Genomic DNA, 16,236 nt, shown 5'->3' with positions numbered 1-16,236 from the left:
TCTCAGGTTTTGGTGTTAGTCAGTGAAGGGCTACATGCTAGCTCGCTGTCGCTGCTGGACCATAACCAAATTGTCATTGCGACTATTTGAAGCATCTGAGCCAGACCAGCATTTCAGCTTAGATCTTCACTCGGGCTGTCTGACAGCCTTGGAAGCACCTGCTCCTTTATAGTTTATAGATGTACTGTCATCCCAAAGCAGGTACATCCATAAAACATGCATTTCACTAACAATACCTACAGTCTAAACCTACCTTTGTCAACCAGGCATACAAATGAATAATATAGAAGCTATGACTAAAAATGATAAAACCACTTAATAAAACTAAGTGTAAATGAAACAGAACCACCAGAGAAAAACACAGGCAGAATTATTGGTAAGCAGCAATGAGTGACACATAGGTTTATGGTTATATAGTCCTGTGGTTAACCAGTATGTGGTTAATGAATACTCTTCTGTCAACAAGAAGTAAGCTAAGCATCTTCCTGCTTTTGCCAGCTTGTATCACAACCTTAAACTGGTTCTGAGGTCTCATCTGCTCTGTAGAAGATCCTGAAATTAACTTCACTCCCCTCTTGTTATTCATTCTGGTCTCACAGACTGGTGATGTGGCCTCATTTTCCTGAAGTTAGTTATCTTAATATCTTCTTTTTCTGCATTTTTTTCTATCTGGAAGCACCATGAGGGCCTTCAAAAAAAAAAATCAGTGAACTACATATTCTAGCAAAACAGTAGCAGCACGTTACCAACTGCATCAGCAGTTGTCAAAAAATAAAACTGGGATCAAGATGAAAACGCTACAGATTAGTAAAGGCAATAACATATATTTTGAAAGTCTTTTACAGCCTTGGTGATCTAGGTGTTGTATATAATAATACAGGGAATTTTTTTTTTTTTTTTGCTAGAAGAAAGATCTACAGGCACCTCTCTGATATATGAGTGTAATTAGAGTTTTTTTCAGAAGAAAGCTTACTGAACTTTACTCCGGTTGCCTTACAGAAAAATCTGGTCTACAAATAAATGTAAAAATGTCAACAAAGCTTTATCTTGTAATTTAGCATCTAGAAATAGCCAGGAGCATGGTGATCCTTGGTCTTGGTAGATGTAGAACCCAAGAGTTGAGGGCTAAGGGCCCTCAAACAGGGATTTAAAATTACTTTTGCTGCTGTTGTAGTTCTTTTGATTGAGGGAGTGCTTTCTAGTGAGGATGTGAAGGTGGGAAGATAGTGGCCTGCAGTCTGGGAGGGTTGTGTTTCAGCTTCTGTTTTCTCAGGGCTGTGATTCAGGATTATTGTCGGATTCAGTTGCAGCAGCCAAAGTGGTTAGCATCGCTGGCCACAGGCTTCCTGTTAGATCTTGGCCAAGACACTTTATCTCCCCACAGTTCCTCGTCTGTGAAGTGGGGAGAATACCTCTCTAATTCACCGGGCTGTGATGAGGACGGTTTCCAGTAACAGTTATACGTGTGTGTGCCCGCTGTAATGTTGATGCAGACCATTAGCACCAAAGTAGGAACTGCATTAAGAGAAGTATTGAATTGCAAGTAAATGTGCATAGGGAAAGGGGTTGAATATGTTGCTGCTGGAGGCAGGCATTTGTACTTGTATTTACATTTATACAGATAAACCAGGCAAATTGTAAAAATGGGAGGTCTTATAAGGGAAGAGGCTCAGCCTTCAGGGGGGGCTGGAGCCAAGCAGTGAAATGAAACAGGCAGAGCTGTATGTACCCGGAGGAAAAGAACCTCAATTTTCTTGCAACAGTTCCTTGTAATCTAACTTAGGGTGATGGCCCTTATTGTCTCTGACTGATAATGAAGATACCAGTATCTGAGACCTCCATAATGCTGAGATAAGAATGCCAAACCTGCCAACAGCCAATTTTTTTATCGCTGTCCAGGCCAAAGCCATGATAAATACAAACACGAGATCTTATCAAAGATAAAGAAAATTACTTTTGTTACTGAAAAAATGCCCGAAGTAGTACTGGAATTGTCCAAAAACAGGTCCAGAGGTAGCAGGATTTGAATGCCTCATGGTCACAGGGGGATACAAAATCATCCCACCTCCCCAGCAGCTGTCCAGATGGACTCTTTTCAGAACTCATAGCTGTGGCATGCGCACAACAGTTTTGAAAAGGCTTTCACAGTTTTCTTATTGAATAATAGAGAAACTGAGCGTAATGCTCTGCTATGTCTTCATAAGATGTTTTAATTCTCTGTGGACAGGCTGTAGGGATTTTTTAATTTTTTCCATTCCCTTGTTTCTTGGCATTGCAGGAGCAGATTATTTTTAAAGGATTCTGGTTCATAATATGGAATTGATCTAATACTAGCTTCAACCACAAAGCATGGAATCTTATGGCCTGCCTCAGGGACCTGAGTACCCAGTTCTCTTTAATTTTACAAGCATTTTTGATCAAATTCCCGTGGCAGTTTTGGAAGAATCAACCACAATTTCTAAGCCTCTCTGAACTAACCGCCTTTAAAAAGTTCAGATAATGCACCAGTAGTCTAGTAGATCAGATAAACTGTAACTGTTAAGGGTAACCTCCTTATTTTGCAAACAAAGTGTAGAACATTTACATATAAATTGATTTTTTTTTCCAAATGCTTTGAGCAGTTGCCACAAAGGGAATGCATCCAGCAGCAGACAGTAGTGAGCCCATGCTGCTTCATATCTGTCTGCAGATACGGACAGCTAGTGGTTAGTGTCATTTGGTGTGTCCTGATTCTGTCTGAAAGGACAACCTGTTCTCAATACATATGTTCAGTAACCTTCTCTCCTTTTGCAGGGAAAAGCTTCACACTGACTATCACAGTCTTCACAAACCCTCCACAAGTAGCCACGTACCACAGAGCCATCAAGATAACAGTGGATGGACCACGCGAACCCAGAAGTAAGTGGACTAAAAAGAACATTTGCAGAAGGTCATGTTGATTATTTAGCTCAGGCATTCCATCACCAGCTGTATGCAGTGCAACAGCACCCAGTGCATGTGGATCAGTGGGTGTGCCTCAAGCCAAGGCTGTCCTATGAGTGGTTTTAATTATGCCTTCCTGAAGGTTTATTTTTCATGGGTGTCCATTTGATCTAGAATATGAATTACTTTGCATTTATAAAGTATCTACCTAAGGATGGTTTGGATTGTACCCAAAAGCTGACAAAAGGCATGTTGGTAAAAAGTGGGCAGCATATACCTTATGCACATTTCTTGCTAGTCTCATCTTTCAGATGTTCAGAGGGTTTTAAAGTATTGGAAACCAATACGTCATTGATCTAAGTCTTCAAACTCAGCCACCCTGAAGAAATAAATAAATGTCTGAGAGGCAACACCTGGTTTCTCCCTTGTAGAGTTCACTGTGCTTCATTCCACTGTACAACTTGGGAAAGCAGTAATTGCTGAGAGAGATGCTTCCAACAAGCAGATGCAATTACCCCAGTGGGACATCCCTTCTCACAGACAGGCAATGTTTCCTTTTTTTTTTTCTTTTTTTTCTTTTTTAAGAATGAAGCTTAAGGAGAAGACGAATGATTTGATATCCCAGGGGAATATCCACACTGCTCACGCATGCGGTTGTTTTCGTTAGGTCAGAGGGGGAAGGTTGCTTTGTTTTGGGGGAAGTGAGGGTTGCACAGGTAGGCAGATGTAGGTGCTTCTCTGGCATATGCTCTGCCTGTTACCACAGGCAATCTTTAACCTCAGAATGTGGAATTTTCATATTTCTATCAAAATGCCCTGATGTTAGTTGAGGTTTGTGGTTAGTTTTTCACTCCTTCTGCACACTTGGCAGAAGTTCTGGCTGTTGCTTAAGTGGAGTCGTCCTGGGAGAAGAAAGCAGTAAGATTCAAACACCCACTAGGGAATGAGACATGCAGCTCGGGGCTACTTTAACTGAGTGGTGCAAAAGAAGAGTTTGAAACCTGAGTTTAAATAACTTAGCAAACTGCTGACTTTCATATGCATTTTTTTAATGGAGCCTTCATTTGCCTGAGTTGTGTCATGATGCTGCATGCATTGAATGGAAAAAATCTGACCTACGTATATTTTTTAAATGCTGCCAGGATAATGCTTCTTCTTTAGTGGTATTTGTGTTGGTTTTGGTTTTTTTTTCTTTAAACTTAAAGAATTGTCCCTGAAAAATATCCCTCATGAACCAGGCACTGGGTTCACAGCTGTGCACATAAAATAGATATTTGTATATGCAAGCTCCAGGTTTGCATGTGTAATTACCTGGACGTGTTCACAGTTTGCATACAACAAATAAGCTTTGTTTTTTTAAATACGAGTCTGCTAGAATAGTAAGACACAAAATCATCCTGCAGGCATACCCTACTGTTTTAAATCAATTCTTCAGTTGGTATAGTAGTTAATATTTAATAAGATTCTACATTTTAAAAAGGAAGTAGAAATATAATATATACTGAAGCAATACTCGTATCTCCTCAACTCAAATGTATGTAAAAGCTTCCTTGTAAATGATTTCATTTTGTCATAGGCAACCCAGAAGTACAAAGGAGTTCCGTACTCAAGGAGGCTTTACATGTGCCATGAGCAGAGGTCAGCTCCTTGGCAGGAGTGCACAGCTCCTTTTATTGCTAAGTCACTCATAATGCAATGTGGACGGAATTCTGCTCCTTTTCACTTCTAAGTGGGCTGCAAGGTCCTGTAGCCTGACTCCACACCAGCTTAGGAACTGTGGCAGCTGTTGCAATCACAGAATCACAGAATGGTTTGGGTTGGAAGGGAGCTCAAAGCCCACCCACCCCAACTCAGGCTGCCCAGGGCCCCATCCAGCCTGGCCTTGAGCACCTCCAGGGATGGGGCACCACAGCTTCTCTGGGCAGCTGTGCCAGCGCCTCACCGTCCTCTGAGGAAAGGATTTCCTTCTAACATCTAACCTAAATTTCCCTTCTTTTAGTTTAAAGCCATTCCCTCTTGCCCTATCACTGTCAGGCCATTTAAAAAGTTGCTCCCCCTCCTACTTATAAGCTCCCTTCAAGTACTGGAAGGACACGGGGAGGTCTGCCCGAAACCTTCTCTTTTCCAAGCTCAATATGGTCTCTGCTGTCTTTATTTATGTTTGACTGAAATAGTAATGTGGCTTAAAAGGATAAAGTGCTACAAAGGAGGGAAAAAGTGGTACCCAGACCTTTCTCCCTTCCTTGTTCCTCACATGTTTGGAACAACCCTGACCACAGCTCAGTTTTCCCAACTGTCACCCATTCACCAGTTTTTAGTAATTAAACTCAGAATTAATTCTCTCCAAATAGCCATTATGTCTCTGAGAGAGACCTGCTGTTTAGGGCTATACGTGTTTTTTTTATCCAGTGGGTGTATCCTGTTCTGCACTGCTTTGATTAGATCAAGGTACGTCTGTAGCATGTTCCAAAATAGATAGCACGGCTGTTATCTGCACAGGATTTGAGGTTGAACGTATCAGTAGATGCATGCCATGTATTGAATGGATTTAAAATGATATCAGCCTTCTTGCATGCAGGCTAGAATCAAAATAAAACTGGGATAGAAACAGTTCATCACTGATCAATATTTGGGAACTTCCATGCCTACAAGGGGGAATGATTTTATACTGAGATAGGGGAGGTTTAGGTTAGATATTAGGAGGAAGTTTTTCACACAGAGGGTGGTGAGGCACTGGAACAGGTTGCCCAAGGAGGCTGTGGATGCCCCATCCCTGGAGGCATTCAAGGCCAGGCTGGATGTGGCTCTGGGCAGCCTGGCCTGGTGGTTGGTGACCCTGCACACAGCAGGGGGTTGAAACAGATGATCATTGTGGTCCTTTTCAACCCAGGCCATTCTGTGATTCTGTGATTCTATGATACAGATCCATGACTCAGTCTCTCACCTGAGCTGCAGGAATTCCAGAAATACTGACTTGTGTTTTCTAACATACCCTGATTCAGAAGAAATGTGGGAAAGAGAACAGTAGGAACAAAATTAGATACTGCTGTCTTGCAGACCTCGGGAAAAACCATGCTTACTTCCACAGCCAACTGTAGTAATAAACACTGATTCATTTACTTTATGTTTGTAGTGGTTGCAGATAGGCTGGATTCTAATGAGCATGGCCTATAAAAAATACTGGGAGGTAAGATGCCATTTTTGAGCTAAGGGTTAAAGCTTTGTAACAGAACAATTTTCAGTGAAATTAATAGGTTGTAGAAAAAAAAAAATAATTAAAAAAGAACGCCAAACCTTTAGACAGATTAACTTCAGAAATAATAGAAACACGTTCTTTTGTCATTAGAGAATGACAGAATAAGAACAATTTCTAAGCCAGAATCAAAAGGGTTCTAAAATCTTTTTTTTTTAATGATAAAGGACAGCTTATTAAGCTATGCATGTTTGGGAGAAACTTCAGAAAGTAATGCAAAGCAGCATTTGAAGCCATTCTTGGCAAGTAGAAAAATGCTCAGACCAAGGGCTCTGAAGGCAAGCATACAAAGCATAGACTTTTTGGCTCACTCTGATGTGTGGAGATGTCACAATAGGCAACTATAGCACAATGTGTATCTTTGTACATGCACACCACCCCTCTCTGAAGCAAGTCCTGTCTTTGGTTTTCAGACTGTGGATTCTTGCATGTCATGCCATACATTTGGTCACAATGTACAGTCTACGGGCAGCTCTTTGCCCATCAGCCTATTTGCATATATAACTATAATATTTGTATTTACAACTGTGGTAATTACTTGTGTGAGTTGCTTATAGCATTGCCTTTTTTTTTTTTGCCACTGAATTTCTGACTGTGCCTATCCAGATGATTCTTCTCATCAAATTTTCAGGGTTTGTAGAGAGAGCCAAGGTGCTTAAGAATCTGGCTCTTCCTCTGCTGTCTTTGTTATGTATTTTGAAAAATCTCTTTTAAACTTAGTATTTTCATTCTCCAGCTTTTCAGAAACGCTTATTTTCTTTCTTTCTTTCTTTCTTTTATAAAAAGAAATAATACTGCACCGTCAGAGAGAAGGGCAAGATGACCTAACCCATCATTTTCTTCTCCAACTTCTATGATTCTATGATTCATAAAGCAATTTATGTTTTTATGAGCTAAGTCCATGGGGAAAATCATTAGCAGTAACCAGATCAAGAGTAGTGCTCCTGATGAAAATACTTTTGGTTAGGAAACTTGGTAGAAATAGTATGACTCTAAAATTAAATATTTCCCTTAGGCCATTTGACCTACTGTGTATGTCTGCTCAAAAATTAGGTTTTTCTTCTTTTGACTGCTTCTTTCTGTTTTTCTCATTGAATTGTTTTAACCTACATAGCTCTGAAAAATTCGCTAATGGACCAGGTGCCTGAAGACTGTGCAAAATGAAAGGGCTGCACAGATTTCGCCCCAGCAGCCCTGAGCTGTCCAAGGTTAAGCTGTGCATTAAATGTTATTATCCCATATTGGATATGTGGTTTTCCCAAATACTTTTTTGGCATCCTTGTATCAAAGGGCAGGATACTGTGAAGCAGACAGGGAATAATATTGCTAAGCAGGGTTGGAGAAGGAGCTTTAAAGGCTGCTGGCTGAAGAACTGCCTTTCGAGGGACAGTTGCTGACTGGCAGAGCTAGCCATGGGGATGCACATCTTTGGTCTGCTGCAGCCGAGGGCACCCTCAGACCTTGATCTGGACTGGTCCTGACTAGCTTGTGAAGTTTGAAGTGAAGCTCCTGGCCTGGATCTGCTCAGAAGGAGCATCTTCACCTTCAGCCTCTTCCTGCAAGGAAAAGCCAAGCAGTTTTCCAAACCTTTGTCATCTCAATGATTTGAAATAGTATGAAATGCCTTCATTTTTTGCTTGTTTTCTGCTGCAAGTGCCTCCATCTGCTGAAAACTGAGACTGATGTGTACCAAAGAGTTGTTTAGCATCGTGAGAGAATGAGCCATCACGTCACTGGCATAGACCCACCATATGAAATTTGACTGTGGTTTTTCAGATTCTCCCACTCACCTGGAGATGTACAGTGCTTAAAAGCTTCTTGGCAGAAAATGCGTAGAGGGAAATGTGGCAATTTTAAGTTCATTTCTATATAGCAAAATCCCTGTACTGAAATGCGAGTGTGGCTGGGACTCCTTCCCTTTGCTAACACTGGCTGCATGGCACAGGCTCCATGGCGTACTGCCCTCTGAGGATAGGAACCCAAACTTTCAAATCACTGTTTAAAAATCTTGGCTTAGACACTTGCCCCGGAGAGGTTCCAATCTAAATAAATCTTGTATAGACAAAAGAAAGGGATGGGCTGCAAGAAGAGCCGATGGCTGAGCAGTGCTGATTCTCAGTGCATATTTGCATCCTTGTGTCCCATTGTCTCATTGACACTGCCTGATGAGTGGGTGGACGGATGTTTAAATTACAAGCATGCTCTGAAGACATCATAGTCAGCTTGTGCAATGGCAGTGTACAAGCCTACAGCAGCTGTGTGAACTAACAGCATTTCCAGCCCAAATTCAAGCAATGTGACTATCTCTTAGTGCTGCCGAACATGCCTCAGTTGTAGGGGCATCATTTTTGTCCTGCTCATTATTTCCTTTTTATTTTATATACCAGTATATACCCAGTGTACCTTGAGATTTAATGGTGCAGATGCTTCCTTTCCACCTGGAAAAGGAGGATTGAGATTATTTTCCACAGCATTTATCAGTCTCACTGCTGAAACAGTGGGGAGAGTTGATGTTGGGTTGGTGGGGTGGGGAGTTGGTCATTTTAATTTAATGAAATTGCCACAGTACTTGCAAGACAAAATCTTGTGTTGAGCATAGCTATAGAGACTGCTTTTCTGTGAGTGGTAGCTCATACATATTTGCTTGTCTAGGCTATAAACTGCATTTTTTAAAGATAGACAGAAGTGTTGACAGTGTAGGTTCTTTCCTCACATAAAGTAGAAAAAGAGGAAGTAAGAGTTGTTGTGATGTAGGCTAGGAGCTGCCTGGTACTCTATAAATTATTTCTGCCCCTTGTTAGAGTCACTTAGTCTCACACAGATCTTTTTCTTTCTTTCTTGAATTAGTGTGGTTCAAAATTGAGAAGGGGTTTGTACTTTCCTTTTTCATTTCTTTCACTTTTTTTCATCTTTGTTAATTTAATTTTTGCACTGAATACTCATTATTTTATTGCCTAATTGTAGAACAGTAACAAAGACAGTGGTATGTTTGTTTACCTATATTTGCACAATGGAATTTTCAGGTATATCTACCCTTGGTGTAGTTGTACTAAAGTTACTGGGAAAGTCCTCTGTAACTGTGGCAAAAGAATGAGATGGATGTATATTCACAGGATCACAGAATGGTCTGGGTTGGAAGGGAGCTCAAAGCCCATGCTGACCCAACCCCTGCCATGGGCAAGGCTGTCCCCCAGCAGCTCAGGCTGCCCAGCAACCTGGCCGTGAGTGCCTCCAGGGATGGGGCACCACAGCTTCTCTGGGCAGCCCGTTCCAACTTACAGAAATGCTTTCAAACCAGCCAGTAGTTCTGACATTCTTCTGTCAAGTGCACTTAACTACAGAGAATTTATTGCTGCTGAGATTGATAGACAAGTCTTTTTTGAGGGGGGAAATATTTTGTCTGTAGAAACACAAGAAAGAACTGCATAGATTTCATATGCGTTTGTGTGAGCTTGTATGTGAGAAAAGCACTGACATGCAGTGTGGTAACAAGTAGGTTGGCCAATGGGGATGTGACTGTCTGCTGGTCCCCTCTGAGGCCCTCACTCACTGAATCTTGGTCAGACTGTCCATACCTTGATGCTGCATGGGTCAGTCCAAAGCACGAGGGAGAGCAATGCTTGGGTGAGTCTATGTCCACTTCTACACTGTAGGAGAAAGAGTTGTCTGTTGTACTACAGCACACTATGCTTGTTAATGACTGAAACATACCCTAAGGAGCAAGAAGAGTGAAAACATGGCCCATGCCTTCTTTAATTGTGGAGCAGATAAGGAACAGACAGTGAAAATGGGAGGAGACATGAGAAAGAATTTAACTGGCCACAGTAGTAAAGTCTAGTAGTAGAGTTCATACATTTCTCTCTCTCTCTTTTTTTTTTTTTTAATGGCTTTAGCCCTTTGTTCTTTCCTGGCAGAGTGATGTTGTTGGAGCCTATTAAGCACTAAGCACACCAGGCTGCCTTCTCCGGGCTGACCAGTCAGGAAGAGTCAGGCTGTGTCATAACCCCAGCACATAAAGCCACACAAAACTTTCAGTGACCATGTTGATTTAATTATTAAGGATTCTGTTTGTCTGAGTCTCTCTGCCTCTCCTACCTGTGCCCCGCATTATGGGCTGTTCTTCATTACCTGCTCTACCTATCTTCGCAATCTAGCCGCAAACAGTTTTGGTTGACCACACCACTTCCCTCTTGAAAGTTAATACTGTTTGACTCATTCTGCACTGCTAACACCAAGCCAAAGAAAACAAGCCAAAGAATAACCTGCTTGTATGCAGTTTGGAAACTTCTCAGAGGCCCTGCTTTCAAAATGCTATACAGTAGCTTACTATATCTCTCTGCAGCTGCAAAGAAAATGAGGAAAGCAAAAAATGGTTCAAGAACCTAAAATAAAGACACAGCAGAACCACATGAAATTTATGAGCTTTCAGTGAACTGCAGTCCTGTCTAGGCACAGTGGCACGTTAGTACAGAGGAGGGACTACTTAGTAACCTACAGATAAAAAGATTCAACCTCATTTCTTTGCAAAAGCAGGTATTAGCAGCTACTCTGTGAAGACACCACCCACTGGCGTTATGGAAAGTAAAGGTCTTTAGTTCAAGAGAAGCACATAACCTGGCTACCTGAAAAGTTTGTGGGTTTTTTTGACAGGAACAAAGTTTGTCAAAAGTCTACAACATCTGCCCAGTCAATGCCCTACAAGGGTAAATTTTCTTTTGTGTTGCCAAATCACCCTGGTTTATGTGAACAGCCATGGGACATGACTTTCAAATTCTAGGACCTTCATTCATCCCTGTAAGAGGCTGAATTGGGGAAATTTTCTATGGTCCACATACATTTCAGTCAGCTGATGAAACAAGTTTCTGTCCTTCAGTACTACTGTGTTGGTGCAACTCACTGTTCCATATGTTTGACCTCTCAAAGGCATGCAGTAAAAGCCAGTGCATCCCCACTTAGCACAACCTTGGCTCAGAGGGCAGGGTTTCAGCTTCATCCCAACTAAACCTGTGCGTTTAATTAGGAGCCTCATCGCCTTCATTCAGCGGAGTTGCAACCATCTTCAAAGGAATTCTCAAATGGTGGCTTAGTCTTTGCAGTCTGAGACTTGCATTTCTGCAGCTTATTCCTTGGACAGAGGTCTATTTTTGTGCCAGTGTTTTTCTTGGTTGCTGGCGTACTTGTTGGTTGGCTGCTTGTTCCTATTTCTGCATCTCCTCTCTCATCCCTATCTTCAACTATTATGTTTCAGCCCATGTCTAGAGGGTATTCTTATGGCAGTTTGTACATGTGGGAAGATGCAAACTATAAAGAAACAAAAGAGGATTTTGGCAATGTGCTGCTTAAGTTGAGAGTCATTAAAGCTTTGTCGAGGAGTCAGGATTCTTGGAGTATATACATCAACATGGGGGAAAGGGAAAAGAAGGTAAAGGGTATAATTTGCAGACTAATTTAACTTCATGAACAATTTCTTCCCTCAAAACTCTCAACTCTCAGTTCCCTTACTTTTACTTCACTGAGGTTCTTCCAGAGAAGAAACCACAGAATAATTGCCCTTTGACAACAAAAATAGAGGACACTTACATGTCATGTTCATTAGAAGTTTTGGTGGACCTATGTCAAGCAAAATAGTTGTGGTGTTTTGGTGTGTTTTTGTTTGTTGTTTTTTTTTTTTCTAATGTGTGTTAAGATTTAAGCAGAAGTGTGTTTGTGCATTGCTGTTTGTTAGTACAGCACAGGCTGTACCAGCAGAGCTGGAGGGGAGGAAGCATCTTTCCTGTCTTGCAGCAATTTCCAAGATTGCTTTTTCTGGCTGTTGTAACTCAGGATGAACGTGAGACTTTTCAAGTGTTCATCAGGATCAAAGAGGCCTGTAGTTGTGCACTCAGCATGCTTGGCTGGAAGGAGGATGACCAAAATCCCCAGGTTTTGCCTTTTTTCAGGAAGGGTGCACTCTTCAGCCCACCAGCATTCATCTCAAAATGTAGACTATCCCAGTGCAGCTGGGAAATTAAATATGGATAGAAATGGAGAGAGAAGGACTCATAGCTTGTAATTAGGGCTCTCATCTGGAAAACAGGAAACTGAAGTTCATTTTCTATTACAGATTAGGCAAGATGGGCTTGATTCTGACTCTCAGCTGGGGGCAGTACTCCCTTTTGTTGGACATTTGTGGCTTGCTCTATCCATAGCATATCCATAGCATTATGAGGTTTTTGGGTTTTTTTTAACGTACTGATTTTAAAAAGAAATAGTAAGAAAAACAGTGTTGCTGGGAATGTTTAACTCCTACTAAAAAAACATAGGAAAAAAGTGCCCCAGCTGCTCAGCAGGAGCTGCAAGCTACTACTGTGTGTTACTACTCTGTGGTGAGTGCGGGGTGAGGAACCCCAGCGGAGAGGCCATCAGCTGCCTCACATTTCCCATGGGCAAGGGTCTGCACTGGTGGAGCTGCTGGAGAGCAGTGAATGTGCCACATGAACCCTTGTTTGCCTTCTTGGCATCACCAGACACTTGCTTAACACACAGCCAAATTGGATTATCGAGTGGAAAATTTAAATGCAGAGCAAAGGATGACACCTGAAATGTCTAGCATGTCTGCAGTTAGTCAGAACAACAAACAGATTTTCCATAAAGGCACGGAAAGACCAAGGTTTGCCAGGGAGCTGATAGAAGAAACACAGCTGGAAAGATTTCCCGTTGTCAGTCTGTCTGTGTTTGGCATTACATGGTGCTGGCATTATTTGGCATTTGGCTTTTGAAGGACGTCTGGATGTCAGGCTGTTCATTGTGCCAGAAATGGTGCATGTGCATAATGCCCTGTCTCCTGCTCACGTTTCCCAGTACCTCGTGCCTAAGGTCACATTGGGTCTGATGACCAACACTGCTTCTGCTGGTAATTACAGACACAGCACAAGAATGTTTAGCATAATATCCTGTCTGCCGTCGTGTTCCTACTGTCTGGAAATAAGGCTTTCCTTACACGGTGCTTAAGAAAACAGCCAAAAAATATAATTGCTGATGAGTCTACTCAATGCTCTTCTACCATCACCCTTATTTCTCCTTGCTGCAGCACTGTTTTTAACAGAGAAGGAAAACATCTTATAGCTTGTCTAGTTCCTCTATAGTAGCATTTTACACAGTATTTTTAACACTGTTCAAGATGTTGGTGTGCTTCAGTGTGCTCCTGCAGCGGTCTCTGCAATGTCCAAATGTGATGTCCTTTCCAAGTGGTGGAGGCTGTGGAGGAAACCACTCTTCAGTCTGGTCTCATTTTCAAGTGTCATCTTCTAGAACCCCCTAGGCTGCTGTATAACAGCAGTTAGATACAAATTTAGAGAAAAAAAAAAGTAAATTATTTTATAGGACACATAGAAAAATATTATTCGCTTAGGCACTATTTCCATTTTTAGCAAAAAAAAAAAAAAACATTTATTTTGCAAGCAGAACAGCTGATTTTCAAGCTTTTGCACTGCATCGTGATAATGTAGAAATACTTCAATTAATTTTTGTTTACAAGACTATATATTTTTTGCACTGAAAAGCATGTGCTCTCATTCTAGAATGATGCGAAAGAATAGTTTCTTCTCATTCTTCGCTGCATACAGAATAATTGGATATATTTTAAATCCATGGTAAAATACAATGTTTCCCAATTTATTAGCTGGGCACAATGCAACATGGCTTATTTTCTACCCAGATAGAGCTGGAGCCAAACTAAAGCCGTCCACACAAGCAGTCCTGTAAAGTGAAGATGCTTGGATCAGTGCAGTTCCAGTGCAGTTCCAAAGTGGTGAGATGTCATTAAACCGAAGCATTGAATCTGATTGGATCTCCCTGCTTTGGCAAAGCCTGAACAGACGCTGTTTTCTTGTGTATTTCCACTTACTGGGGTGCACAGGGAGTGAAAAGCCCCCTCTTCCATCCAGGGGAAAAGAGATGCAGAGGGAAGAGAGGTGTTCTGCTCCCTCTGGGGACAAAGGGCTCTGCTCAAATTCATCGCGGCTGCCTCCTGCTGGGCACCCACTGGGATTTTGGTAGCTGCAGTGGGCAGAGCGGAGCATGGAGGGCCTCACACCTCCCCTGGATGTGTGTGGGATGAGGGCTGCCGAGACACATCATTCTGGTTGCTTCCACATCCAACACTCCGAGCTGGTGGCTGCTGTCCAAGCTGAGCACTCCGCTGCCTCTTGAAGTCTATAAAACCAAGTTTCCTTCATATAAAGAGGGAAAACACTTTAATGTTGTGTTACTGTAGAAATATCAGAAAAACTAATGTTGTCTTTACGCTCCTTGTTTAATATTCTGTGCACAGAAAAAATCTGTGTGACCTCACTGAGGCAGTATTTGAAAAGGATAAGGAGGAAGAAAAAAGTCAAGAAACACCCAATGCTTTAATTTAGCCAAAAAGGCTGGATATCCTGTTTATTGTAAGTAAAGGCTCAAACTCTGCTTCCCTGAGGGAGAGAGAGGCAAAAATGTCACCAGCTCTCCCCTTTACCCTGCCTGGTGTTGGGAGTGCTGCCACTGGGGTGCACAGCAGCTGAGGGAACTGGTGTTGATCAGTCTGGAAAACAGGAGGCTCATCAATCTCTACAACCTCCTGAGAGGAAGTTGTGGTGAGCTGGGAGTTGTCCTCTTCTCCCAGGTAACAATGATAGGATGAGAGGGAATGGCCTCAGGTTGCAACAGGGGAGGTTCAGGTTGGGTATTAAGAATTTCTTCTGAGCAAGAGCAGTGCTGCAGTGGCACAGGCTGCCCAGGGAGGTGGTGCAGTCACCGTCCCTGAGGTGTTCAGGAGCCGTGTGGATGTGGCACTGAGGGACGTGGGCAGTGGGCGTGAGGGGGGTGGGCTGATGGTTGGGCTGGGGGATCTTAGAGGTCTTTTCCAACCTTAATGATTCTAAGAGTCTATGGCTCTGTGAAGACTAGTGGTCTGGGCATAGTGCTGAGCTCAGAGAGGCAGGCATACACGGCAGGTTTGCTGTCTGACCATGGGCAAGCCACCTTGTTTCCCCGTGATTCAGTTTTCCACTTGTAAAATGGGGATAATAATAGACCTGTGCTTTACAAAGGTGAGCTAAGGACAGCTTGACTGCTCTTTAAGCAAGTTATTTAGAGGGTAACTTCAAAGTAAAGCTAATAAACACAGAAACACAAGTCACCCTAGCAAGGCACTGCCTGTGCATTTATAGTGGCTTGGGAAAACTATTTATATTTGTTACACTTTTCTGACACAGTTCTTCACTTTCCTACCACAAAAACAGGTTCTGTGCTGCTACCTGTAGCAACTAGCAGAGGAGAAAAGGTTGGATAGCATTTCTGACTGGGGAAAAAAATAAAAGTCACTTTTGGAGGTACATCTGAGATGACAATTCCCTGATGTTGTCTGTAGGTAGTTCCCACCACAAAGCTGCCACGTATAGATCAAAGTAAATAGGTGAGCAGCCCCAAGGAGGAGTCTACAGGTGCTGGTTCTTTGACCAGCTCCAATGACATGAGTGGGGTTTTCATGCATGACAGGAAGCTGCAAGCTGAGGCAACCTCTGTCAGTACCCTAGATAGTTAAAATCTGGGGCTTCAGTTGGTGGATGGGCAATGAAGAGACTTGCAGAGGCATGTTCAGAAGTGGGGTGCCCTGTGGTAACCCCAGGAGGATGCTGCACCTTTGGTTAATTTAATTCAGACACAAATGCAGTGCATCAGAGGGGAAGGCTGATTGCTACCTGGTTGGCCTCAGCGTAGCCTGTAGGACCTGCTTGCCTGTGCATGAGGCTGCTGGGCTTTGGGATAGCTTGGGGCCGTGGTGAGAGCTGCAGCAGCCTGGCCAGGAGAGAAGAAAGCAGGATACGAGGAGGTCAAGCTGCTGACTTAACAGCAGAAAATGGCTGAACTGAATTCAAAATTAGGAGTAAATTACACTGGGGATATGAATTTGGAAGGGTCTAAATCTTGGCTCTGTAAGACTCAGGTCAAACTGCTGAAGCTTAAGCTAATCCAAATGCATGAGGTATTTTACACATCTTGTATGACTCCATGTGCTGGTGTTCAAGTCCTGTGTCAGG

At 42.4% G+C, this 16,236-nt stretch overlaps 1 protein-coding gene across 4 annotated transcripts in view; it reads left to right on the top strand.

Moving 5' to 3' along the window:
* The window catches only part of RUNX1 (RUNX family transcription factor 1), a 153,422-nt gene that overhangs the window by 101,033 nt on the left and 36,153 nt on the right, over positions 1 to 16,236 (top strand). For all 4 annotated transcript variants that reach the window (XM_042809561.1, XM_042809559.1, XM_042809558.1 and 1 more), the window contains one exon: positions 2,794 to 2,898. In XM_042809561.1, coding sequence (XP_042665495.1) covers positions 2,794 to 2,898 — 105 coding nt within the window. The remainder of the gene's footprint in view (positions 1 to 2,793; positions 2,899 to 16,236) is intronic.

The sequence above is a fragment of the Centrocercus urophasianus genome, unplaced genomic scaffold, assembly GCF_019232065.1.
Source record: "Centrocercus urophasianus isolate 14NV4802_14NV808 unplaced genomic scaffold, USGS_Curo_1.0 seq_12, whole genome shotgun sequence".
In the NCBI taxonomy this organism is placed as follows: domain Eukaryota; kingdom Metazoa; phylum Chordata; class Aves; order Galliformes; family Phasianidae; genus Centrocercus; species Centrocercus urophasianus.
This window is presented reverse-complemented; position numbering and strand designations above follow the sequence as displayed.